Source organism: Sturnus vulgaris, chromosome 8, assembly GCF_052056855.1.
Source record: "Sturnus vulgaris isolate bStuVul1 chromosome 8, bStuVul1.hap1, whole genome shotgun sequence".
NCBI classification, from domain to species: Eukaryota; Metazoa; Chordata; class Aves; order Passeriformes; family Sturnidae; genus Sturnus; species Sturnus vulgaris.
This window is the reverse complement of record NC_142250.1, coordinates 14,050,535-14,077,275: the sequence shown is the minus strand read 5'-3', so window position 1 is coordinate 14,077,275 and position 26,741 is coordinate 14,050,535. Positions and strand designations below refer to the sequence as shown.

General features: G+C 40.3%; 1 protein-coding gene across 5 annotated transcripts; it reads left to right on the top strand.

Annotated features, from left to right (window-relative positions):
- Positions 1–4,981: 4,981 nt before the first annotated feature.
- On the top strand, positions 4,982–25,979 carry ANXA11 (annexin A11). 5 transcript variants are annotated; one of them, XR_015805124.1, is made up of 16 exons: positions 4,982–5,308; positions 14,054–14,114; positions 15,228–15,343; positions 16,301–16,675; positions 17,182–17,269; positions 17,638–17,732; positions 18,176–18,289; positions 18,509–18,599; positions 18,714–18,793; positions 19,017–19,073; positions 19,992–20,085; positions 20,779–20,874; positions 22,335–22,354; positions 23,441–23,499; positions 24,062–24,184; positions 25,233–25,979. XR_015805124.1 is itself a non-coding variant. In XM_088168896.1 (15 exons), exons 2-15 carry the CDS (start codon positions 14,063–14,065, stop codon positions 25,290–25,292), a joined length of 1,500 nt encoding a protein of 499 aa, XP_088025022.1. In that variant the 5' UTR covers positions 4,982–5,308; positions 14,054–14,062; the 3' UTR covers positions 25,293–25,979. The 5 variants fall into 5 exon arrangements, 3 of the variants coding, with proteins under 3 accessions (XP_088025022.1, XP_088025021.1, XP_088025023.1); XR_015805123.1 differs by lacking the exon at positions 4,982–5,308 and adding an exon at positions 6,017–6,233; XM_088168896.1 differs by lacking the exon at positions 22,335–22,354.
- The last annotated feature ends 762 nt before the right edge of the window (positions 25,980–26,741 follow it).

Below are 26,741 nucleotides of genomic sequence, written 5' to 3'. Positions count from 1 at the left end.
CCCAGTCAACCAACTGAATTGCATTCAGCAGTGCTTAAAAATACTAGAAGATATTAATCCATTTCCCCATACTGGGAGTTTAACCTCTGCAGGTGTAGGTGAAGTGTGTGTGTGCCAGGGCCAGCTCAATGTGTTTCTGTGAGTTCCTTTTCCTGTTGGCTAACTCTGTTACTTAGAATTAAAGGTTGATTGGAGTTCAGAATTCAGGTTTGCACAAGATAGAATGCAAAGTAGGAAATCTAAACAAATGGTAGAAAATCTGATCCATAAAGGGGTGAACTAGTGACTTCTGTGAGTGTTTGTGGCAAAGTGTCAGCCCACCAAAGTCAGCCAGGCTATGCCCACCAATCAGGAAAACACAGAGCTATCCAATTGTGACAGTTCAAGAGTTTAATGAGACGTTTCTGTTAATACAAAATGGAAACTAAAGCACTTCCATCTGTTTCTCCTTGATGAAAATGTTTATTTCAAGGCTATATTCTGCTGCATGTGAAGGGTAATGGTTTACATACAAATGCATGCTCAACACTCCAATTCACTCTTAATTTGAATGCCTTTAGTAACAACGGAAGATACTCAGATTGACAGCCTCACAGATCAAAGCTCACAGCATGATGGTTTGGGAGAAAATGCAAGACACATGCAAGAAAATTATTTCACAAAAAAATATTTTATGCTAGAGACCTACCTAGGTCTATGGCAGATAGCCTTTGATAACATCGTTTATACAGTCCATCACAAGTTCTGGCCCAGTTATGAAATGGCTGTAGCGTTGCATTCTTCATACATACAGCAAGTCGAGCCTTAGGCTGTATTACCTTTACTCCAGACTAGTGGCAATGCAGACATTAAGCATTGCAGTCTCCTGTTACAACACAAATGCACTGGGGAAATGTAGCTGGAGTGCAGAAGTATTTTCTGCTAAGCCCGCCTCCAAGCAATGGATATTAAGCAGTAACATTTTCTCAGGAGTGTACCATAGATTGTGGATAATGCTGTTACCATCAAATGCTTGTTATCTTCAATATACATATACAAAGCATGTACAAAGAACCTGTGGAGGAACGAGCAGGAGAGGCAAATCCAAATACATTATATTGTCTTGCAGGAGATCTGGTTTAACTGAAGGCCCAGTTGTGACGAAGGAAAACAAGTGCATAGAAGAGTTGCAAGTTGATGGAGTTAGAAACCATGTTCAAAAAAAAAAAAGGTAAGTATAAAACCTACAGAAGGCTCAGGAGCAGTAAAAAAGCAAGGAGGAAGATCAATGTCTTTTGTGACTAAAGCAGAGTGAAAGGATTCAGGCAAATGTCTTTCTAAAATCTCCATCAACTAATAGGACTGTAAAAAAGTGAATTCAACCCAGCATGACTGTGAAAGAACACCCTTTTTCATAAGACAGTGAGTTCACAAATGATGTATATCCGTTCCTTAGGGCTCAAAATGAATGTAGGCTGTATGTATCTGTATTTTCAGAGATCTGAACCTAATCAAGTTCATGCAGGAAACCTCTGGGGTGAACTGGACCATTTGGGTTCCAGGCTAGAACTCCCAAAAATGATTCTCACACAGACTGATACTCAAGGTTCCTAGACTGTCTGAAAGACTTGCAGATTTTATTTTATGTTTTCTTTAGTATTTTCTGCTTGCTTTTAATGTGTAAACACTCAAGTTTTTTCTTTTTGAGTTTTCAACAATGGAATATTTTAGTGATAGAAATGAAACACTGTAAAACTAGTATGGAAAAATGAAGAAGACAGTACCTGTGAAATCAGTGTGGATGTTTTGTTGTACTGGTTTCCACCACTCAGTTCTGGTCTGCGTGTTATAATGGCACAAACCCACTTGGAAAACTACAAGGCTGGAGCTCATAAGCTTGGTAGGGTCACTAGGAAAATGCAGTGCTTGCAGGAAACACTGCTGTGATTTTTGTGGGTTCTCCCACAAAGGCTTCTGTTTCAATTGCTACTGGGTCAGTATCAGCACAATGTCAAAAACAGTATGACTATGCCTGAGATGACAGGCAAATTCTCACCTATCCCAACACCAAGGATTCTAGGTCTCATTTCTGCTTCACTTCTGACTGTGGCATCACTGTCCGTATGAATTTTGTTTGAAATGCCAATACAGAGTGACAGTTTTTTATATGAGTAAAAGTAAACGTCTGTTCAATTGCACAGCATATGGTTCTTTGGGGTTCTGTCCTGGTTAAATACCAGCTTAAATATTAAAACTCAAGAGGCAGAGAAATAAAAAGATATTAAAACTTGATGGTAGGCTTTCTGGAAGTGGATGGTGACAAGTACATGTGCTGTCCATAGCAGTTTTTGCAAGAAAAAGGTTTTAGTCCAGCCAAAGGTCCCAAAAAGCATGGGCTCAGAAGTTATCATTCCTGTGGAAAAATTTTCAGAAATAAAATATGTTAAGTAAATGTCTCAGTCCCCAGCTGTCTCAAAATGGCAGGTAGTGAGGTTTCCATAGAATGATTTCTTTGTCAGAAGAATATTTCATATGCTGCCATAGCTAGTCCAGTTTTCTGTTTATGAATGCAGCATCAAAGATGTGAGCCTTCCAGTCACTGAGCCTGGATAAATAGAGGGATTCATAGCAGGCAGCCAAATCTAGACCTTGGTTAAACCCATGGAAGATTGCAATTGGCTTCAAATGAGCACAACCTGGTCTGGAATGAATACCAGGCTGGTTGCAGCAGTACAAGATTCCTCATACTATCCCTCCAGCCTAGGCATTGAGGGGCATCAAAGGGCTTTTCTAAATGAAAAAATAGTAGTTCTAAAGTTATAGAAATATGAGTTTGTTTTTGTTTGTTTGGTTTTTTCCCCAAATCCTAGTGTGAGAAGAATTAATGCTTTGTAGAAGTCACTATGTCCTCATCTGATGGGAGTAGCAGCTCCTCTAAATGGTTCCTAACCTGTTTCAGTCAAAGTCACTCTGGTTAACAGAACTCTTGTGTTAGAGCTAATGTGGCCCCTTTTGGCTGACACAGGTGAGAGGAATTTAACTCCCAAGAGAAGCAATAGCAGCAGACTCAGAGGACAAAGATCCCTGGCCTTCTTTCCACCTGAGCTACTCTGGGCTCATCTTCATTTCTCCCTCTGCCTGCAGAGTGAACATCAGGCTACACTCTGCATCAGAACTTGTGTTGATGGTTAGCTTTGCCTATTAATGTGATACATCCTTATCAGTGAAGTTTAAGATAATCTCGGCATAAATTTAGAATTTGTGCTAAACCACAATAAGCTAATGTGCTGGATTTGACTGAGATGCAGTTTATCTTCTTCACAGTGGCTAGTGGGGGGCTATATTTTGGAATCATGCTGAAGACAGTGGTGATAATATAGAGATGTTTTTTTAATTGCTGAGCAGGGCTTGCACAGAGCCGAGGCCTCTCTGCTTCTCATCCCACCAGTGAGGAGATTGGGGATGCACAAAAAGTTAGGCAGGGACACAGCTGACCCCAACTGACCTCAAGGGATATTTCAGACCACATGACATTGTGCTCAGTATATGAAAACAAGGGGGACATTTGGAGAGATGGCATTTATCTTTCCAAGTAACTGTTACGTGTGATGGAGTCTTCCCTCATGGACATGACTGAATACTTGCCTGTCCATGGGAATTGGAGAATTAATTCCTCATATTTCTTTGCCTGCGTGCATGGCTTTTCCTATTAGACTGTTTTTATCCCAACCCACAAGTTTTCTGGCTTTTACCTTTTTTATTCTCTCTCTGATCTTGCTGGTCAGGGAGTAAGAGAGGCTGTGTGGGGCTTGCCTGCTGGCTGGGGTTAAACCACCACAGCTGTTCTTAGATTCAAATATACCTCTTCACCTGTGTTAGACCATTTTAAATGCAGCTATTTCCCATGAGTGCAGCCTTGGCCTCTGCGGTGCCAATTAAAGTTGTGATGAGGGAGAAGGAGAAAATGGCAATTTCTTATCTTTAGTTGAATCACAGTTTTGTATTTCAATGACTGGCCATTGTGGTATGTGAAAGCTGTAGGGAGGAGAAAAAGCCCAGGCACTCCACTGAAAGCTGTTGGTGGTTGAACAGGATGCTTTAAGAAGTGTGAACAAATCTATCCAAATTAGTTTCATTCTAAATGAAACTGCCTGTTAAAAGCATACATATTAGAGAAGCAAGTGTTGGAAAGGAGGTTCTGGAACCTGTTGACAAAATTCCCAGCTGCAAAGTCAAGTTAATTCCCCACCCAAGTTGTATAATGCTGTGATTCAGTTAGATAATGCTGTGTTTGCTATTTTGATTAGTGTCTTGGCAAAAGAAATTTAATTGGAAAACGCTAGCCCTTTTTATTTTTCGTTTTTATTATCTTGGTTTGTCCCTCTAAATGCTTCCATGTGAGCAACTTCACTCATCTTTAAAGAATGCATGTAGGAAAAAAGAAAAAAATATGTTTATTGACGCCTTTAGCTATTACTGCTTGTACTAGATAAGTACAACACGAACAATCTCCTTCCTCTTGATTTTTTGTGGAATTTTACTTAAGTAAAAGTATGTTATATACGAAATGGGGGTTTCTGTACCACCTTGTCTGGCAAGCATGTTTTCTGAAATCTCCTGGTGAGAACAGTCAGGGGTGGTTTCGGGTTTAAACCCGATGTTGCGCTGAACGCTTACAACACTGACTAGAACCGTAGCTTCTGGATCTGTTTTTGCCGTGTCCGTGTCACCCGGTCCCGCAGGCGACGCCGTGCTCTTGGGGAATGCCTAGGCTGCTCATGTGACGGGTGGAATTACCTTTTTTACTGAGTGTTTTGTTTTTTTATAAAACGGGCCTCTTGCTGAAGCCGCCTCTTGGTCAAACCTGTTGTGCGGTTTTCACACGTGGCCGGCGCAGGCCAGTGCGGGTTGTCCCAGGGGCTGGTGTGGGCCGTCCCGAGGTCGCTGCCGGTTTGTCCCAGGGGCTGGTGTGGGTTGTCCCCAGATCGGTGCCGGTTTGTCCCAGGGGCTGGTGTGGGCTGTCCCCAGATCGGTGCCGGTTTGTCCCAGGGGCTGGTGTGGGCTGTCCCCAGATCGGTGCCGGTTTGTCCCAGGGGCTGGTGTGGGCTGTCCCCGCGGGGCTCACGGCGCTCCGCCGGCCAGGCCCGCCGCCCCCCGTAAGTTTTGCACCGCCCGGGCCCGGCTCTCCTTCACACCGAGGCCTCGGCGGGGCGGGCGGAGTGAGCCGGGGCCGCAGCGGCTCCTCCTCCTGCCGCTCCCCAGCCCCGCCCTGCAGCGCCAGCGACTACCTGGGGCGGGCGGCGGCAGCGGCGGCTCCACAGGACCCGCGGTAGGCGCGACCCCGGGACGGGCCAGGGGCTCGGGGCCGGGGCTGCCCGGTGTGGCCAGGCCGGGCGGGGCTGTGGGCCGGGCCCGTGTCCCCGCGGGGACGGGACCCTGGGGCGGCGGGAGCCGGGACACCCGCGGGGTGACAGGCAGCAGCTCAAGGGCTGGCGGAGGGGAGGTGAGGGCTTGCAGCAGCTCTGCGGCTGGGAGGAAGCACCGCCTGTTTCCTGGGGAAACGGGGTTTCGGAGGAGGGGGCATGTTTTGCTGTTGTAGTTCGGCCCTTTGCCCGTGTCCGTAGTTTAACTTGAGTTTATAATGTTGATGTGTACAGTTGTCAGGAGAAAGCAGTCTAAGATGGTAGGCTGGCCATTACGCAGTGCCTTTTTTTTTTTTTTTTTCTTCTCCCCGAAGGCCCCTTTCTCTAAACTGCTCGTAATGTACTTTACCTTTTCCTATACCACACGTACTTCGAATGTCGTCAAGACACTTAAGTGTCCGAGTGTCTTCAAGTCACTTTAGTTGTCTTAAAACCAAAACGCTTCAAACTCTTGTAATGCTGTAGCTGGATGTGTGACAGAAGACAGCACAAACATCTCCATATTCAGAACAGCAGTTCCTTCTTTTCCCCATCCTGTTTCCGGGCAGTAAGGGAGTGCTTCTGTGGAATATATTTTTCTTTTAAAATATATTTATAGTAGTTCCTGGAAACTTCTTCCTGTTAAGGAGGAGCTGTGTCGAGATAAGGCTGTGAGGGGAGTGGCAGAAGCACGGAAGGCATCTCAGCCTAGGACGGGTCAGATGGCACTGGGGCTGAAGGTGTGGAGAGAAAACAGACGGGCGAGGGAAGGGAAAAGTGCTGGTGCAGCGTGTTCTGATGAAGGAGCTGATTACGAGGGTTATGTACCGGAAAGCCCAGCTGCTATCGGAGGTGGGAGGTTCATTCCCTGATACCTCCCCCAGCATACAGTTATTTTCTGTGGAGTGAGTCAGTGCTTTACAGGAACACCCACGGTAACGTCAGAAACAATACAAAACCAGTGCAAGTGTATGGTTGCTGAAAAGCCTGAGTGTATGAATGCTTTCCCCATAGCATGGCTATTTTTGTAATTTCCTGTATTTTGAGTTGCTCTAAGAGTCATGTGGACCACTCTCCTCCCACTGATGCAGCAGATAACTAGAACTGAGCATTGCTTACATGTTTGCCTGTAATAATAATAATTTGACTTAGGATAAGGTAAGCGCCCAAAATGTCTGTCTGTACTTAAAATTTCTGGAGTAGCCATCACATTTATTCACATAATTTGTCATTTCTTTAGCTTATTATCTGTAGTCTCCAGAAATTTTGAACTGTTAGACTGAAAACTCCATGAAATGTCAAAAGTCGCTAAAAGATATAACAAAACCAGCAGTGGGATGGAGCTATTTCATGGAGATATTTATGTAGTTAGAATGCTAAAGACATAGTGTTAGGTAACTTAAAATACATAACCTGATCTGCTATTAAAAAATCAAGCCAAAATGTCTATCTGATTTGAAGCTTACAGGAGATGCTGTTTCCTAGACCTCTAGCAAATTTTGGAAGATGAAGCTTCCATAGGGTCTGTTCAATAGCACTGCATTAATCAGAGCCAAGATAGAGCTGACCTAATTCTAGTTCTGTGAAGGCAGTGTAAGTATATATATATAAAAAGAAGCTCTAGTTAAAGCAGTGATATAATTGAAAACAGCAGATGGTTTAATTGTGACTACAGAAATAGTAGGGCTTTTGAACAAACTGTAAGTTTCTTTTATTTTTAGCCAAGCCTCTATGTAATCGTTTGTAGAAATGTCTCTGTCAGCTTCAAATTGCTTGGTTGGAGACTTCTGTTACATTAAATATTCAACTGAGTAATGGCACCAGTGTGATTTCTTTTGTTTATTTCATACATTTATGTTTACTAGCTTGAACCATGCTTCTTATTGGATATATTTTTTAAGTGTTTTATGTTAACTGTTGGAAATAAGGACAGGGACTTGTCAGCTGTATGCGGTGTGTTTTGTTTTGAGTTTCTCTTGAATGTAGCAAAAGACTTTTTTTAAAAATGGAAAGAAAAAGGCTGCGTGTTTACCCCTCAGTGAGCAGCACTTTCACCTGTTTGAAACTTGAGTTGTCCCTTTACTTTTGCCAGTTGATTTGAAAGCGGGTGTGGTTGATATAAATGCTGAATTTCCTTCAAGCAGTTCCCCAAGCTGGGAAGAATGTAAAGTAGATAAGCAAACCTAAGAACAGCGATAGGTATTTACTGTGTATTGCTTCCATTGTTGCTCTGTGTTGTTCCAGATTTTATCAGTACTCACTAGAGAATCTTGATGAGGAGTTAGATCCTGAATAGGGTAAACCTGGAGTCAGCTGTGGGTCAGAGTTGAGACTCAGTGGTGTCCTTCTAAGAGATAATTCTATCACATTTCTTGTGTGATTCTTGCTTGACAGCTCGTTTTTTGTTTGTATGTATGCAATTGTACCCATACTATTCAGCTTTCACAGATTCTGGCTGTGGACCAGTGCCAGTCGTTAGACTGTGGCAACTGGATAAAACAAGCACAGCCCCACACAGCTCCACTACCTGGCTGTTCCCTGTGCAGTGCAGTCTCACTGTGCCGTCTGGTCAGTAGCAATGTTCTTGTTTAAGATCTCCAAAGAGAGGGAAACAAGTTCTTCCCAGATGTTGCCTCCTTTTTTCCCTTATGTGCTGTCTGTTTGAGAGAGAATATGCTGTCTTACTTGGTGAGGGAAGGTTAAAAGTCTCCTGGAATTCTTGTTTTGGTTGTTTTGTTTGTTTGTTTGTTTTTCTTTTACTGCAAAGTGTGGGTGGTGAGGGTTTTTTTTGAGGGCATTGAGAAAGTGTTCACCAGTAGGAGAGGTGGGCTTCCAATTCAGGCTTTGGGATCCTAACTTCTGGTGGGCTTAAGAACTGTCAAAGACATCAGTCCCATATTAAAGATCCAGATGAGTTTTAATGCTTCTGAAGGTCTCTTGTTTGTGCTAAACTTTGCTATAGCCATATAGTCAACATGTATGCAAAGTGATACTTGCTATAATTAATTCCTACACCTCAAAGAACTCTGGCTTGGCTAAAAAAGCATGTCTGATTTTGAACTTTGACTTAGTGTGTTGTTCTGAATTAGGTGCTTAAGTTGTCTGAAGCAGACATGGTAAATATCCCTTTTATTATTGCTAGAGATAACAACTTTAAGCTTGGGAATTTGCACTTGTTCAGTAAACAGTGTACTTATCTATAGTCAAAATAACTGGTTGTTGGCTATGCTTGGCAGTGTTTTAAAAACACTTGGTTTTCTATTAGCTAGAAATGCATCTTACAAATGTTAGGATTTAGGGGGGAAAATACTTTTCAGTAGTAAGCTTTAAGAACTAAAGCTTTATGATCTCAAGTACAGACTAGATTTGAAGGCTATGGTCTTGCTTTCTTTTCACATTCCTTGTTTATGTTTGCTTTCAAATACCTGTCTCTCTATTTTACTACTCTTAAATTGTTTTTTGAATAATTGTGTTCCTGGAAAGAATTAATCTGCTGAAAATGAGTAAGTTCTTATAGCTTGGAATGAATGAATGTTTGTCCATTTGCTCACTGAGGGGTAGTAACCATCCCGGTGTTGCTGGACAGCTGAATGACTAAGCCTTCCCTGGCAGAAAGTGTGAAAGTCATCACTGTCAGGGAAAAGTGCCTCTTGTTCATGTGGGGAGTGCCCAGGCTGCCAGCAGAGAGGTTTATTCACAGTGTAGGGTATATCCATGAGGAGTTTAGCCAAGGTCCCATGCAGCTGCTGCAGTGTGCCTGGCTTTGGGAGCTGTCACTTGAACAGCTTGGTGTCAGTCTGGCCTCCTCTGCAGCCCCAGCAGCTGCAGACCTGATGGGAACCTTTTGTCGTCCTTTTGCTCCTGTTGCCTCTGCAGCGGGGCCACCCCCTGGCTCTGCGCTTCAGGCTTGGGCACAGCGGCTAATTAAAAACTGCTGGTGTGAAATGAACAATCGGATATTTTTTAGTTAATATTTTAGAGTACTGAATACTACACTATTGCTGTAGCTCATGGAGTAATTGGTATTTACATATTCTGACTTGCTCTAAGGATGTAAAAATTTATTCTTTCCTGGTGGAACTTAAAATAGAGGAGTATAAATCTCTGAGGCATTAGTCAGCTGAGACTGACTAATAGAATACAGTTCAGACTATTTATGGTATTTTTTTTTTTTTTTTTGCAACAAATGATTTTCTGTGACAAGTTATGAGTTTGAAATAGAACAACCTCATTCCATTGTTTCTTCAAACATCTCATAACCTTAATTTGTTTTTTTTTCTTGCTTGTTTTGTTATTTGGAAGGTGTCTGTCTGTATTGTCATAAATCTTTTTACTGTGTACTTTTATAATTGAAAGAGAGTATTGAAGAAAGTGCTACAAAAGGGAGCACTTGCATTAGGGCAGAGTAGGGATCCAAAATGAAACTGACCTCTTGGAATTAACTCAGGTTTTTGCTGCACATAAATCTTGAAAATCCATGCAGCTCAACTAAGTTCTTTGGGCTTTGAAGCCGTGAGTAAGTACTAGGGCTTCTGTCACTGGAAGGTTACAGGAGCGTTCTCAGTAACATTTTTACAACTCGGTTGTGGCTTTCGGGTGTGTCCCCATTCAGCTTTTCTTTGTTGGGCATGGCATCTCTTTTCAGTTCTATTTTATTTTGACTGAAGCTTGCAAGTGCTACCTTTCTGATGCTCTTCCCCCATACCCCCCCTTGCCACAGGAGGTCAAAAAGTGCTAGATTATTTTATGTAATAAAAAAATTATTATATTGAATTAGAAGGATCATCAAAACTGGCAGAGTTCCTGTGTAGTAATACTAGCAAGCAATTCAAATGGAAAGTGTTTAAAAAAACCTCACATTTGAGTTTGTTTCTGTTCTGCCATCTATTCAGAGCTGTGAGTTGTTTTGGGTTTTTTGTTAAGGAAGCTTTTTTTGGTAGGAAGTGGATGATGTGTTAGTACTCTTTAAATATATGTTGTTGGATGAAGTCCAGTAAAGGTTTGTGAAGGTGAATAATGAGTGAGAAGATCTGTGTAGAAGAGGTTTCCTGAGTTTTGGGTGGCATGAACTCAGCCCTGTTGGAAGATAAACCCATTCTACTAAATTAGCTTTTTTTGTAGTGAAAGGAAGGCTAGACAGGAGTCACATACATAACACAGAAGACTTAATGAAGAAACAGAATTGCAGGACTTTTTATCTGTCAGGATGAAAAATATTACAACTGATACAGCAGAGAACAACCTGCATGCTGCAGTGCATGAGTCAAAGATAAATCTTGCTCATGCTGGTAAAATAGCAGTTTGCTGGTTCAGTGCTGACTGTGGTTTGTCCTTGTCTTGGAAAAGCACAGTGGTGGATGCCTCAGCTCATATCTGATGAAAAACGACAGCATGTTGTAAGGTGATAAATTCTGTTCTGCTGGTTTCACAATCAGGGATCAGTCTCAGAGCAGGTACTGTAATTTATAGCTTCAGGCTGCTTTGTCTACTATATCCTGGTAATTAACCTTGTGGAGGAGTCAAGGCCAAGGGTTTAACTTTACTCGGTGTTCCCTGTGAAAAGAGCATAATGGAACAAATAATTTTGAACGAATAAAAGTTAAAATTTTTCATCCTTTTTTGTCCTCAAATTGTTGTACCATGGCATAGCTGGAGCCTGAACAGCAGCCACTAAATAAATTCCAGGAATGGGTGTGAATGCAGTGGCTGAGCTTATTGCTGTTGTGCCTTGAAACAGAAGTTTTCTGGCAGCCTTGAAGTTTTCGTCTTTATTTCTGCCATCATCATGGAATTTGTATTTTTGTTATAAATTTCTTGAGTTGTAGTCCTTTTCTTCTGTGCTGTATCTTACAGAAGTGTATTTTCAAGATTCCTGTTGAAAGTCTGTCACAGATTTAATCTTTTATGAGCACGTCTGTTCCCTCTTAGCTTTGCCAATCAGCAGGAAAATGCTCAAGAGCCTGAACAGTTTGTAGCTTGCAGAGTGAAGCATGATAGCAATGTTCACGGTGGGAGTAAAACCTCAGGTCTTTATTTAGAGCTCTGAGGTGGACATCTGGGATTGAATACTGGGAATGGGGAGAGGCACTCCCTCTTTCCGTGTGTGGTTTGGTTGTTTGGATTTTTCCCTTGTCTTGTGCACTACGTTTTTTATGACTGAGCAAACAGAGACCTTGCTGTTCCTGTATCCTCCCACGCAATATTTGTAGAGCAGGGTGGGTTTCCACATCTTCTGTTCCCTCACCTGTGTCACTCCTTTGTTATCAGCAGGCAAGTGCTGCTCATCACAGACAATTTTAGTAAAATATTGTGAATGTAGCAGAAGAAAGTGTGGAAGATGAAATGAAGGCTGGGTTGAGGGAATGGTTGGGAAAGGTAACTTTCTGTGTTTATGTTTCTAAAGTTAGAGTACTGGCCAACAGAGGCTCAAATGAGCTGCAGAAAAGGTGGTGATCAGGGAAGTTTCTCAACATGAGAAGTTGGTGTGTTTGCAGATCTAGTTTGCCTGGAATCAAACCAGTCTGGGAAAATTTCCCTTTGGAAAAGCCCTAGATAAATACAGTGTTCAAAAGAAGCAAGTGGAACATTTTTTAAATAGAAACTAACATTTTTTTCAGGTTGCTGAAGTTGGCTGTTTTTTCTCAACCTCAGCTTTCATTGCCAAAGGGCTCTTTTAATGTTGGGTTTTTTTCCAATTTGAAATGAGCGTTCTATATGAGATTAAAAGCAAGCAAACAGCCTTGCTAAGAAAAAGAAAACCTATCCCATTGCTTCTCACCCTCTACGACAAGAAAAAAAATTTCTTGCCTTAAATTTCTACCTAAAACTTTATTGAAAAGGCATCTTATGATTTTTTTGAGTACCCTGTCTTTACTGTATTTACATGTAAAGCTAAAAAATAACTAAAAATATAATTATGGTTGTACCTGAAGAAATAACACTAATTTCAGTGTTGTAATGATTTGTATATAAAAATGTACACATTGATGTTATGCTTGCTAAGAATCTAACTTGTGGGGGTTCTTTGGTTGTTTTTTAAATGACATGGTAATAATTGTTCTTACTTTTTTTTCCATGCTTTATTATGTAAAGCCCATTTCTGAATTAGAGAGGCTCTGAAGTGTGCCAGGTTGCCTTCTGTTGAGGTTTTTTAATGTTATTTTTTTCTGCTGGCCTCTCTGCACTTCCATGCTGGGGTACCTGCCCGGAGGAGGCACCGTGGGCCTGGGCCCCGGCAGCTCCCTCTGGCAATTGTGTGGCCAGGTGGCAGGAGGGAGGAAGCTGCCTGCTCGTTTTTCCAGCAGCAGAGGGAGAATACGTGTTGTGCCTTTTGTTTCTCGGCCTCGTGACTTTGGAGTCAGTCTTTGCATGGGTAACAGCAGGCATTGCTTTTCTAATGCTGAGAAGCTGCATTCACTTATTTATTAATTCTGTTAGATGCTACGTACTGGAGCAGAAGTAAGGTAGGGTTATAACTTTTGCAGTTTCTGTTAGTTCATTTCTCTCTCTTTAAATCTAAATGAGTATGTGCAGCACGAAGTCCTAACAGTTTCCAAGTAAATTGTTTATTATATAAAAGTATATTTCCTAATTGTATTTCCTTATTAAAAAACAAAACCACAAAAAAAGGTTTCTCCATTTCAGTGTTGCTGTGCAATGCAAACCTGAAAGGGAAGTTAATGTGATCATGCAGAATGAAAACAATTTCACAAGAACAGCACCCCCGCCAACCAAATCCAAAACAAAATTCCACAGCTGAAACTCAAAACACAGCAAAACATGCCAGATGCAAAAGATCGTGCTTTAGGGGAAAGAGGGGGGGGGAAAAAAGAGAAAGGGATAATTTACACAGCAATTCTGAAAATAGACTGGGACTTGTCATTAAAAATAACCCTCAAGAAGTTAACACTCATTATAGATATTTTCTTCATAGTTGCTTTTACCATTCTTCCTGGTAATTGTTCTGTTTAAAATAAGGCCTTTGTATTCTGGAAGCTAGTTTTCATTTTGTCCTTCATTTAGCTGTTCTTCCTTTTTGACCTCCGCTTCTATTTTGGACAGCTAATGACATTGTGCACTTCTGTGCTGACAGAGGCACTATCCATTTTGAGAGACCCAATTTGTCCTAGGGATCTTATCCTATCAGTAAACGCTTCATATTTTATGGCAATGCTGTAGGCATGAAGGTGTATCCCTTCTTCTTACTCTGACCTTGCACTTCTGCAGATGTGCAGATTTTGCATTTAGGTGCCTTCTAACAACTTCTTAAAGTTACTCACTTGAAGACATAGCTTCTTTGTAAGATGATTTTCTACTCTTCATTGATAAGACAATTCTGTATAGGCTGGAAACTTGTGGAGGTTTTAATGGCACAGTTAAGGAAGCACGTTCAAGTAATACATCCCTAACAATGTAATAGAGCAAGCAGTAAGTAGCAACTGCAACAAATGAGAAAAAGAGTGTGAGGAATGACTCTGCAACTGCTCAGCTATCTGTTTATTAGTCCAGCAGAAGGAAACAGGAAGAGATTTCTAAGGGAAAGGCTGGGACAAAGTGTGCAGGTTCTGTCTAAATTTTCGTAACTGGCTACTGCATAGATGTTGCCTCTTAATGTTATATAGTGTGGTGAGTGAAGCATTACAGAAAATAACTGTGTCACACCTACTTTCCAGATCTTTGCAATGAGTTACCCGGGCTATCCCCCAGCAGGTGGATATCCACCACCTGCCCCAGGTAAGTTGTTCAGATGAAGTAAACGTTAAATGCAGTGGTGGCCCTATCTGGAGGGGAAACACGGGAGGGATGAAAAGCAAGACTGTGGAGGGCTTACTTGATTCCCCAAAGCTTTCTGTACTTGCTTGTTAAGTCCTGTTTTATCTGGGCTGGGGATTCTGATTTGTCTAATGTGTGTTCTGCCATGTGCTCATATAGTAAGGTCCAGTTTCACTCATCTCGAATAAAGCACAGAGCATTATGAGATGGTCTTAACTTGACCAAATCCAATAAATTACAAGGATCAATGTCCAGTCCATACTGAGTCTTCAAGGTGGGTAGTGAGACAAATGACTATGGGGAGAAATCATTCATACAGCTTATAGCCATAGCCCCCAAACAAATAGGGAATTATCCTTAATTCAGTATTCCTAGGCAGATGGTTGCATACAGAAGGGAGAGGGCTGTTAAAACGGGTAGCAATTATAATAACGTAAAGCTTATTAAATACTCAACCACTGCTTGGTTATCAAGCTGAACTTTACAGTTGTTAGTGTTGTTGAAAGGTAGAAAGAAAGAACTGGAGTCATGCAGGTATGGTGAAGTGTGGAGTTAGGCAGGCTAGCTCAGGTAGGGGAAGCAGTGTACAGTGAGAAGGCCAACTAGCTAGGAGGATAAAGCCTATTTCTCAGCAGAGTATTCTGTCTTGAGTTAGACCATACTGCTGTGTTCAGACAAATTTTATGACTTTGGTGTCTGTAAATGTACTGTTGTGCTCTTTGGACACCTCTCAAATTAGCAAAGTAAGTGGAATTAATATCTTCCTACTGGAATACCCAGACAACTTTGTACTTTAGGTGTTCTCAAGTCGAAATAGGGTGTTAACAGTCTAGAGTGCTAACCTTCAAAGAGGTTTAGAGTTGTTTTAAGTGAAAACTTACAGATTCGGTGATAACTAACATGACTAGAAATACCCAGTGAGACTTTTCTTTTTATAATAATTGCACTGCTTCCTTGCACCTCTTCAGCTGATTTTCCTGTTAGTGTTGAAAATACATTACATTAGAAATTTAAGTAGTAAGAACTTTGAAAAGGCATAGTTTCTTGTTTCAGCACATCTGTGTTTGATTTCAGGTAGCAGTCCTTGGGGTGGTGCTGCCTATCCACCCCCTTCAAATCCACCTCCAATTGGTCTGGAAAATGTGGCTGGCTATGCCAACCAGTTCAATCCCAGCCACATGGCTGGAATGGTGAGTTTGCTGGCATTTAATGTGTTTCACTGTAATGTCCTTAAGGGCAAAGTTGTGTTTCTGGCATTGTCACTGAGAGGTTCATCACTTGAATTCTGTGCCTGTCTGTCTAACCTGTTTAGCCGTTGGGCAAACACAGTCTGGATTTTGCCTATTGCCTGGATTTTGACCAGTCAGATTAAGGAAAAAGGCTGTGTAATTAAAGATATCAATGATTCGTCCTTGAAAAGAATATCGAATCAACAGTCTCTTACACATACTGTTGTTTAACAGGTGGAAGTATAAACCTTTTACATTGACTGAAGAAAATGTAGATGTTTCCAATGTGATTTTTTTTCTTTTTTTTCATAGAGCAGAAGTGAGTGACACTTCTGACAACTTCAGTCTTCAGGAGTCTGTTATGCTGCATAACGAATGCAGTTTGTAGGAAGATATTTGCATTGTAGATGTTTTCCTGAGGCAGTGATAAAATGAAGTGATTTGGCAGCCAGCAGGCAAACTGAGCAACAAACTATCTAGGGTGCAGGAGGCAATATCTGCAGCAAATAGTTTCTGACAATGCTGCAATCATTAAATGTCACTTCTGGTTTCTCTCTAGAAGAGGAGTTTCAGTAGTAAGATTTTGATGTGGAGTGGAATATCTTCATTTCAGTTTCTGCAGAAGTCGTTCCAAATGTAGTCCAGGAACTCCTGCTAGTTGTAAACTACTAACACATCATAAAATAGCCACAGGTTGCTTAAAGTCCATGCACCCTTGTGGTCACACAAGGCAGCCATGGGCAAAGAAAGGGATTATTTTGTGTAAAGTTTTAAGCAGATTTTTCCATCCTGCTTGCTATCTTTTGCAAATAAAGAGCTATCTATCTGTGTTGGTGGGGAGGGAAGTTGTATTGTATTAAACATGTTACTGAAACTCAGCTGTTTGTACTCCTTCCTGCTTTATTGTTGTCATTGCAGGCATCCAACCTGGCAGGGACCTTTGGAGGGGCAAATATACCACCAAGCATGTATCCTTCCACACCTGGGGGTTATCCACCAGTTCCTCCAGGTGGCTTTGGGCAGCCCCCACCAGGACAGCAGCCCTCGTACGGAGGGTACGCTCCGCCTGGAGGAAATCCACCGTCTGGAATGCCACCTTACCCTGGCTACGGGGGTGGCCCTGTGCCAGGCCAGCCCACACCACCGCCTGGGCAGCAGCCTATGAACTACCCCGGATTTCCAGCAACTCACCCAGGGCAGCAGCCCATGCCAAATTATCCATCAGGTCCAGCTGTGAACCCATCTATGCCCTCTTACTCAGGAAGTACAGGGCCTGCAGTCACTCCTGTAACAGTAAGAGCATTCACTGCTTTTCTTTTGAGGTGTGACTGTATATATGTTCCTCTACATTTTCTTTATTTGTATTAGTGTAAACCAATCATAAAATTGAAAATCAAGTTATGAAAAGAAGTTTGAGTGAATAGAGAGATCGAACCTTTTCAAATGTCTTGACACAAATTATTTTACCGTAGTATCCAAGAAAAAAGATTTTATGTGAATTCAAATTAATTAATCTTGCCTTTCCTAATTTTAGCAAGTACTGCCAGTTATATATAAAGTGTCATCAAACCTTAATTAATTGGAAAGCAGATTTAATGTCAGCAAACCTTGATCTTGCATTTTCTTATAATTTGTGTCTAGAAATTAACAAATTTCTTAAGGCAGGGCTGGTTTGAGTTTTCTCACAAAAGAAGACTGATAATGATCATCTTTCCTAAGTAGTAAACCACAGTATTTCACTATTTAGCACTAATACACTGTTAACACTATATTGTTTAACACTGTTGATCTCATTTTAGCACGGAAACCGAGGTACGATCACTGATGCACCGGGTTTTGACCCTCTGAGGGATGCAGAAGTCTTAAGGAAGGCTATGAAAGGATTCGGTGAGCAGTCTGAAGATTTACAGTTCAGTTAAAAGTAGAATTGCATCTCCATTCAGCACTGATCTTTTTCTATTGCTATGTGTGTACTGAGTGGGATAGTTCACATGTGATTGTCCTTGGTTATTAGAAGTATTACTGGCAGTTCATGTAGGCATAAACAATATCATGAGTTTGGTTTAGGTTTTCTTTTGTATTCTTACTGTGTTTGTGAGCTCAAAGTTCTGTGCTTGTACACGAGAGTAGATACTGTAGATTAATTCAAAGCATTCATGTCCTTCTGCTGGGTTTAGAGCAGGATGAAATAGAGACAGAAAGCAGAATGTCACATGAGGTGCTGTTCATTCTGTGGTGTCTGTGTGTGTGTACAGGAACCGATGAGCAGGCGATCATCGATTGTCTTGGAAGTCGTTCAAACAAGCAACGGCAGCAGATAATCCTGTCCTTCAAAACAGCTTATGGAAAGGTAAGTACATTGTGAGAACAGGAGGAAGAAGAAATAAGAGCCTATATCCCTTCAGTGGCAGTCAGAAGACTTAGTGCTGGGAGAAAAGATTGGGAGGTGCATTAGGGGAAGATGGTTCTTAAGTCATAGCCAGTTCAGAGTTCTACTTTTTACCCACAGTTGATTTCTTCATGCAGTGTTGCAGATGAAACATGTAAAGCAGTCTCTGTGCTAAATAGTTACTTTGACTCTTTGGTCGTGCAGTCTATTTAATTGTACTATAATGACCTCAATATAGAGTTCCATTTATGCTAGTTTTAGTGTTAAGTGGAATAGCTTTACTTTGAGCGTACATTACTGGTGCTTATGCATAAAGAATTCTTAGGAAAATGTGTATTTTTGGTGCTTGCTTTTGCCAAGTTTGATCTTTACATATTTTTTTCCTTGTTTTTCCTTCTCATTAGGATTTGATCAAGGATCTCAAGTCTGAGCTATCAGGTAACTTTGAGAGGACAATCTTGGCAATGATGAAGACACCTGTCATGTTTGATGCTTATGAAATCAAGGAAGCTATAAAGGTTTGTGTAGGAGATACAAATTTATAAGATAGAGGAAATAATTGAGCTGATAAAATATTTGGTTGCTATTTAAAAGTTTGGACTTACTTGGGATTACTTGCTTTGACTTCCTATACAAGGTTGTATTCTGAATTTTTTCCTGTGTAATTTTATTACATTTCTTTTACACTGGGTTGTAGAAATCAAGAATCTGAAATGTTTCTCCTTTGCTTGTTTTAGGGCGTTGGCACAGATGAAAATTGTCTCATTGAAATCTTAGCTTCCCGCAGTAATGAGCATATTCAGGAACTCAGCAGGGTCTATAAAGCAGGTTAGATCTATTGCATCAAAATTTTCTTCCTTTTCTTCCTTAATCACTGACTTATAGTAAGCATTTAGGAAATGAGCAGGGTTGAATGAGGATTCATGACTGCCTCTTTTCCAGAATATAAGAAAACTCTGGAGGAAGCAATAAAAAGTGACACGTCTGGACACTTTCAGAGGCTTTTAATTTCACTTGCTCAGGTACTTGCCTGCTGGGATTTTGGAATTTGTTTGCTGTGTGTTTGTAGGTGGTGTGGATTCGGTTTGGTTTTTTTTTGTTTGTTTTTTTTTTTGTTTTTTTTTTTTTTTGTTTGTTTGTTTTTTTTTTGTTTTGTTTTTTTTTTTTTTGTTTTTTTTTTAATTTAAGAAAAAAGTAGCCCATCAAAGCCCCTGGTAACACTTTTGGATCTTCTAATTCTTTCAGGGAAACAGAGATGAAAGTACAAATGTTGACATGTCTGTTGTCCAAAGAGATGTACAGGTCAGTAGAAATGCTTCATCATTTCTAGTTATAGTCAACTCAATTTTCTGAAATTTGACTGTGTGGATTCTGCTTACTGCTAGTTTTGGATACCTTGTGACTTCTTCTGATGGAGTGTTTATGTTTGAGTGGATGGAAGGGGTGTGAAAAGCTGCAACAGAGTATTAGAGCTACGTAGGTGCAAAACAGAGATGAAGCTCTTGGGAATACAGTCCATAGGATATTTTATCTCTCATTCTGTCAGGTCTTTGGCTTTTCCAAGTTTTGGATTGTGCTGCTTACTAAAGAAATTGTCCAAAGAGATTTGAGGTGATATGTGTGTGGATTAAATTTAAACTGTTCAACACCTGCATTAGCCTTTGCATGTTTTTTAAGGATGTCTGGAGTTTTGCAGCAAATAGGGCACTTGGACTTAGTGATGCTTGTCCCATTTCTTTTTCTGTATGTTCCATTTCACGACATAGCAAAGGGAAAGCCCTGGGTTATTTTGTGCTAGTATTGTGCTGTACTAGTATCATTTAAATAGTAATGTCCTTAGCTTTCTACATAGTGTGCCTTAGCCAAAATACAAGAACGTCCCAGAACACACCTAGAATTATAAAAGAAAAGCTAGATGTAAGTACCACTAGGAAGAATAATTTTCAGGTACTTTTTGAACAATGTCCCCTCCTTTACTAATCGGGAGCTCTTGTGTTTGAGCACTTACGCATCAGCAAGGTAGGAAGACTGCAAGCATAGCATATTATTGGGAGGCTAGAACTAGTTGCTATTTATTGCTTGCTCCTATTTTGCAGTAGTACATAGGCTAGGAAATAAGTATAAAAGGAGGAGAGGCTGCTAGGAAGCAAATCTGCAGCTCAGCTGTTAAGCCTGACTACTTTTCTGAGTAATGAAGTGTGAATTCCCTTCTGTCCTCAGGAATTGTATGCAGCTGGAGAGAACCGTCTAGGAACTGATGAATCCAAATTCAATGCCATTCTGTGTGCGAGAAGCAGGGCCCACCTTAGAGCAGGTAACTGTCCTATGTAAACAATAACTTAATTCTGTTGTGTGTAATGATAAAAATGTACAACATTGCTCTGTGCCTGAATTTCCTCCATCTGTAAAATGAGCCCAACAAGATACCAATGAAAATCAGGGTGAATTCTGCTGAGGAAAAGGAAGAGTCACCTTTCTTAAATATCAGAGCAGGGTAGAGGTCATACTTGTTCAAATGACCCTCTGATTAAAGAATTGAAAAACTGGAATTGTTTCAGTCTTGCATACTTGTGTGTGCAAGACGCTTGCAATCCTTCGTTTTACTTGCAAACGTAAGGTGCTACATCTGTCTGTTGTGGTGGAAATGTTTTAGTAACTACATAGAACTTTTACAATGTGCTGTTGGCATGTGAGGTATATGGAGGAGAGGGTTGTGTATGAGAACCTGAATATTTTCTTAATTTTATTGAGATCCAAAGCTTTCCTGAAAAGCTTGCCATGCTTTCTTGGTCTAACCCTTTAATGGAAATGGTAGATCTCAGCATGCTAGAAGGAGCATGATAACAGGTAAATGGTTGGTAACAAAGTATTATTAATCCTTGAGATGTTCAAACTAGTGTGAGTTCACTGTAGTATCTAGCTGAGAAGTGCCATTGAAATGAAGCCATCCAGCACATCCCAGTGCCCCCTCTTTTGCAGAGCTGAAATCTCTCTTTTCCATTAACAGTGTTCAGCGAGTACCAGAGGATGTGTAACCGGGACATTGAAAGCAGCATATGTCGTGAAATGTCTGGAGACCTGGAGAAGGGCATGCTGGCAGTAGGTATGTGCCACCTTGGAAGTTCATTCCTGCTATTCTGCTACAGCTGGCACCTGTGACTCCAGCTAAGGGTGTTCTTAGCAGTAGTAATTCCGGTTTTCTGCTTTTTATGTTGAGCTGTCTGTGAAGTCGTTTGTGATTAGTAAAGTGGGGCACTTAATTCACCTCAGAATAACAGATGAAGTTTTTTTATTTCAGGCAGAATTTAAATTTCACATGTTAAAATTAGGAGAATGATTAATTATAATTGACACTGTTTTAGGAAGTGAACTTGTACCAACTGCTGAGTCAGTGAGAATGGAGTATTTGGGACAATTTTGGAAATCCAGCAAAATACAAGCATTAACTCTAATTTGTTATCTCTGTCTCTATTTAGTAGAAATAAATGTTAGATTTGATTGCAAAGGTGTTATTTTTTCCACATTTCCCGTGGCTACAATTTTATTAAATCTTTGTTTTTAATTGCCCCCAGTACTTCTGAGGAGTGAAAACTCTCACCTCAGGCCTACTGTTGTCTCTTCAGAAGCAGTCATTTGTTTCCATGAGGTTGGGACAAGGCCTCAAGTTGCCGTGCAATAGTTTTATTTAAAATGCGTTATTATAGATATAAGTGTGAACCACTTTCTTGTCTTTTGTCCTTACATCTCAGTTTCTTTTTCTGTTTATTACTGTAAATATACTGCAGTATCTAGAGCTCCTGCTTTAAAAGTTTTGTTCTTTGGTTTTGAATATGGTATTGATGTAACTAAAAAAACCTCCTCAAACAACCACATAGACAAAACTCAAAACCTCCTACCAAAGTAGGAAAAATTAACACTTTACATCACTTGGAAATGAGATAGGAGAGGATATTTGGTTCAACCACAACAGATTTTTTTTCACTGAAGTTTGTAACAAAATCTTGGCAAAATGAAAATCAGTTTTAAAAGCCTCATTTTTTCGCTCCTGTCTTGTGCATGTGTGAACTACCTAACTGCTCTTCTTATTCTGCTTGGCCATGCTGTCACTGTACTTATCTTTTGATGACCCAAACTGGATCTAGCTCATTGTGCCTGATTCATTTGCAGACCTTTTCCAGGGTTCAAACTTTGTCACCTCAAAAACTATTGTTAGAAAACCAAACTTAGGGAAAAGATTGCCTTGGTAAAGAAACTGCTCAGAGTTTAGAAGCCATTTGACTTCATGGAACTTCATAGTAACTTGACAGGTCTCCATGTAGATCCAGATTCAAAACTGAGACTTGTAGCTGGCAAACAAATCAATAGTCTTTTGAGCATGGCTTGTCATTAATATTCACTGAATAACTCCCTTTATTAAATAGATTCCGTGGGGGCTTTTATTTATGTGTATATACACGTATATCTATATCAGTAAATGATATTAACATCATTTGTTCTGTGAACCTTATTTGCAGAAAAAAAGGGGGTTCTAATTGAAAATATTTAATTTTGCTTTCTTTAAAGCTTTCTGGATTGTACAACTGGTAACTTAACATCTTTAAACATCTTAGAATGCAAGTGTGTTGTGTTAGCTAAATACAGTGAGACAGAAACATGCATTTCATTTTGTCATTCACTTTTGAATAGTATTGTACATATCATTGACAGTTGTGTGGTGAACTGCTTATCTCTCATCTACATTTTCCTACTGAGAAAAGTACTTCTTCCTATACAGAATGTGTGTTGCTATGAAAACTGTATCTGGGTTTACACCTTTAGTTATGTGTTGATTCTGTGTGATGAATTTTGATATCTTACTATGCTATTAAATGTCAAGTGTGGTCTGTTTCCTCTGTAGTTTGCCACAGTTTGCATGATTGTTTACTTGTAAGCAACATTGCATCAATATATAGATTTTAATCCTGATTAGCGATGGAGGATTCTTTCATTATCCTGATTAACATGACAGTAATTTGACTTAGATTTTGCTCTTTCAGATATCTAATGAACTGTGCTAATTAAATATAACATCCAGTCATTACTAAATGAGCATGTTAAAAATTTTTCAGGCGTCCTGCTGAACTTTGTGGCTAAAATAAGACTTTAAAATAAGGGTTGTGATGATTCACCCTTAAGGAGAAGGAACCACCTAAGATTTTCTGCTATCATAGGCGGTTTCCTAATTTGTACTAGGGCAGCACTTGAATTTGTCACCCCTTGCAGATGCATGGCCTAAAAATTTAGAAATAAGAAGCCAGGAGCACCACTACCTATGTGTTCCTTCAAGTCTTCTGCCCCCTCCTCATCCTCTCTTTTCCCTTCATAAACAAGAATCTGATCATTAGAATTCAAAGGCTCATTATGGCTGCTTCACACTGGATGGTTTCTATCGACAGAAGTATTTGCTTTGAGCCATGCAGTGTAGGTTCTTTAACTGCATTGCAGCTACTGTTTGGATTAAAAATAATTTCGGTGACTAATGGAAGGAGTGGAAGCTGCATTGTATCAAGTGTATGTTTATGTAAAATTCAAGCATGTGACTATGTTGCATAAACTCAAAAAATGACTGAGTTCTGACTGAGGAGGAATGCCTGATTTCTGTAATACTGTTCCTCTGTTCCTTTTTGCAGTTAAGTGTCTTAAGAACACGCCAGCTTTTTTTGCAGAGAGATTACATAAAGCAATGAAGGTAGGTGTCTGTGACAAGTTCTATAAACTTACAGTATAGGTTTCTTTTAAACCCCTTGTACAGCTCTTGGGAAGGAACTGTGCAGCTGAAGGGATTACATTTTTCAGTGGGCAGATGACTAACAGGATGCAGTCGTTATTATGAAAGGCTGGAAAAATCTAGCAAAGTTGATCCAACTTAACTGAGTGATGAATACAACCATACATAAAACAAAAATCTCCACTTGGTGAAATACAAATATGCTTAAAACTCTTTGAAATCGATACTTTTAAAGGAGGGAATTTAGCAGAAATAAATAACTAAGCCATTTAACTCACCAAATTTTCTTGATCCCTCTGTACCTCTGTCAATCCCCCTCTTTTTTTCGAGCTATTCTTGTGCAGAGAAATTCGTGTCCTACCACTAAGTTAAATCTATTAAACTTACAGTAAATGGTAGGCCAAACTCTGTTCAAGCTTGTTAAATCAGTGGGGGTTATGGTAGTAAATAGGCATTTAATTTTTTTACTAGTGCTGTATCATACACTTTTCAATACATGATGTTGCTGCTTTGTTTGTTTCAGGGAGCGGGAACAAAGGACAGGACACTGATCCGGATCATGGTGTCACGCAGCGAGGTTGACCTGCTGGACATACGTGCAGAGTACAAGAGGATGTATGGCAAATCCCTCTACGCAGATATCACTGTAAGACTTGGACACCTTACCTTCCCTGCCATCACAGCCTTGTGCTGGAAAAACACTGCTCTTGAGCTGAACAGCTGTTACCTGCACTGAGTGTAGCTGGATGTGTTGGATTGCTGCATTTGCCAGGAGAACGGGGGCTGAGGGCCAGAGGATTGAGAGCACCTGGTTATGCTTGGGGGCTAGGTGAACTAGAGATGGAGAGGAAGGTAACAGCCAAGGAAGGAAAGGGAAGTTGGTCCAGAGGGGTTTCTGAGACCCCTCTCTCCCAATCTCCTTATATGATCTTGTGGGAGCCACTTAGTCCTCCAGTTGAGTAACAGCGGTGCTCTTCTTCCTTTGTATGTTGGAAGAATATAAAGCTTCTAAAAATCTTCTAAAGGATTCCCTTCTCTTTCTCTTGAAAGCACGAGATTTTGCATATAGACTAAACCTCAGATTCTTTAGCAGTTGATCCACTCTCCTACTGCTATTAAGAGCTGTAGCAACAGCAAAGAGGATGCCTGGCCCATGGCAGGATAATAAGAGCTGGAGGAGAGTGAGTGATGTCACTTTAATTTACCTTGTAATGAGGATGCCAAACCTGTTAAGCCCCTGTTTATTCCTTCTGTTGTGGACACTGAGGGTTTGTAATTTGGTGGTCTTTGGAAAGAATCCTGTAGACATTCTGGAGGTTAGCATGTGCCAAATGTTTCTTCTACAGTAGTTGCATGCCCTGTAACCACCAATGTATGAGTAAAAAGGAGTGAGACATTGGTGGAAAAGCTCAGTACTGCTTCTTCTTCCCATTCCTCTTTTGATCTGGCATTATAATTTACCATTCAGAAGCAGAACAGGCCATATCTATTTAATGGACTGAACTTGGTCAAAACTCTGCTTCAGAAAATATGAGGTGTGCATGTCCACAGTTAGGTATATGTAAACTCTGCTGGTTATTTCTGTAAAAGTAGAGCCAAAAATGTCCCTGGAAGGAAAGTTCTTAGTTTTGCAGCTGTGGCTTCATCTCTTTTAGTTGTTCTTCAACTTTTCTTTTTCTGGGTTCATTTTTCAGGGTGATACTTCAGGAGACTACCGGAAAATCCTACTCAAGTTGTGTGGTGGAAATGACTAAATGGAGCATTGAGCTTTTCTTAAAAAAACCTGTTATTTTCATGTACTTGCTGCAGAGCATCTTTTTTTCTCCATAAGTAAATATGTAATTATCTGTTTCTTCTAAAGCAATTGCATTTCAAACTATAATATTGCACATATCTTCAGTTCAAAAGTAGTAGGTAATAAATGCCAAAACCCCCCAAAATACCAAGCTTATGTGCCATCTACTCAGGATTCTGTATAACACCCTCAGCAATCCATGGATGACAGGTCATTATTTCTTTTCTGCTTATATCATGCTGAAATAGTGTTTGTTTTATGAAACAAATAATCACAGTTGTATGATTTAAGGTGTTCTTTTGTATAAACATTGAGTGCCATTTTAATGCAAGTTTTATATCTATTGTATGCAGAGTTGGTTTCAGGCTAGCCCACTTCCTTATACGTAGAAATAGCAGCCTCGAGGTTTTGTGTCTAGTTAAGACTTGTTTTAAAGAAGTTTTGTCAAGTTCTGTTTTTTTTACCTTGATTCTTTTCAAGGAAGATGTGTTCCACATTTCATTCTTGCTAAGACAGACTGTCCTAAGGCAGTAGTGATGTTGACAGAGTAAAGATTCTGTCATTAATGTTTAAAGGTTTTGGATTGTGCCTTAAATATATGTATGTAAGAAGAGATTATGAAATTAAAGCTGTGTAAGTCTTTGCAGACTGTGCCTTTTAGTGTTCATATTGATGTGAGTGATGACTCAGTTTATGTAACTTAGTTTTTCCATAGAAGTTCTCTTCCACAGGATTGTTCAGAAATCGTTGTTTTGATAAGTGTTTGGGAGTTGCATGCTGTTGATGAGCAATTGTCTGTACATGATACATGTAATCTGTAGTTATTGCTCAGTATTTTCATTTTGCATGTTATAATTTCTTACTCTTGGAGCTCTCAATTTTTATTCCCTGCTGACATGGATGACCTCTTTTCTGCCTGTTGTTCTCAAAATGAAAACACATAAAGGTAAAATGTACAAAGCGGGGGAAAGGTTTTCTAACTAGGTCAGTGAAAATAGACTGCTCATTAATCAAGAATGTGCAAATTTCCCTTACTTCACACATATAAGTGTGCTCCCTCTGTTGTGTAAGGGTCAGGCAAGGTCAGGTAAGGTCTTTTTCCTAGAAGTTGTATTGCCATTTGTCTTGAAAGAAAAAGGCAATGACCTGGATTTAATTCTGGATTGCATTTGTCACCATGGCAGGGGAGGGGAATGTAGAGATTACAGAATATGGTAGCCATGTGCCAAATGATGGATTCTGACTGGGACTTGCTGACAGGACTCCCATTTTGGTCAGTGGCAGCAGTGTGTCCTGTGTCCAAAGGCAAACTCACTTCTGTCAGAGAATCTGAGCATGTCTTGAGAGGAATTTGCAACTGGAAGTCTGTCTTTGTCAGCTGAAACAAGCAGGATTTCACTTCTTTGCT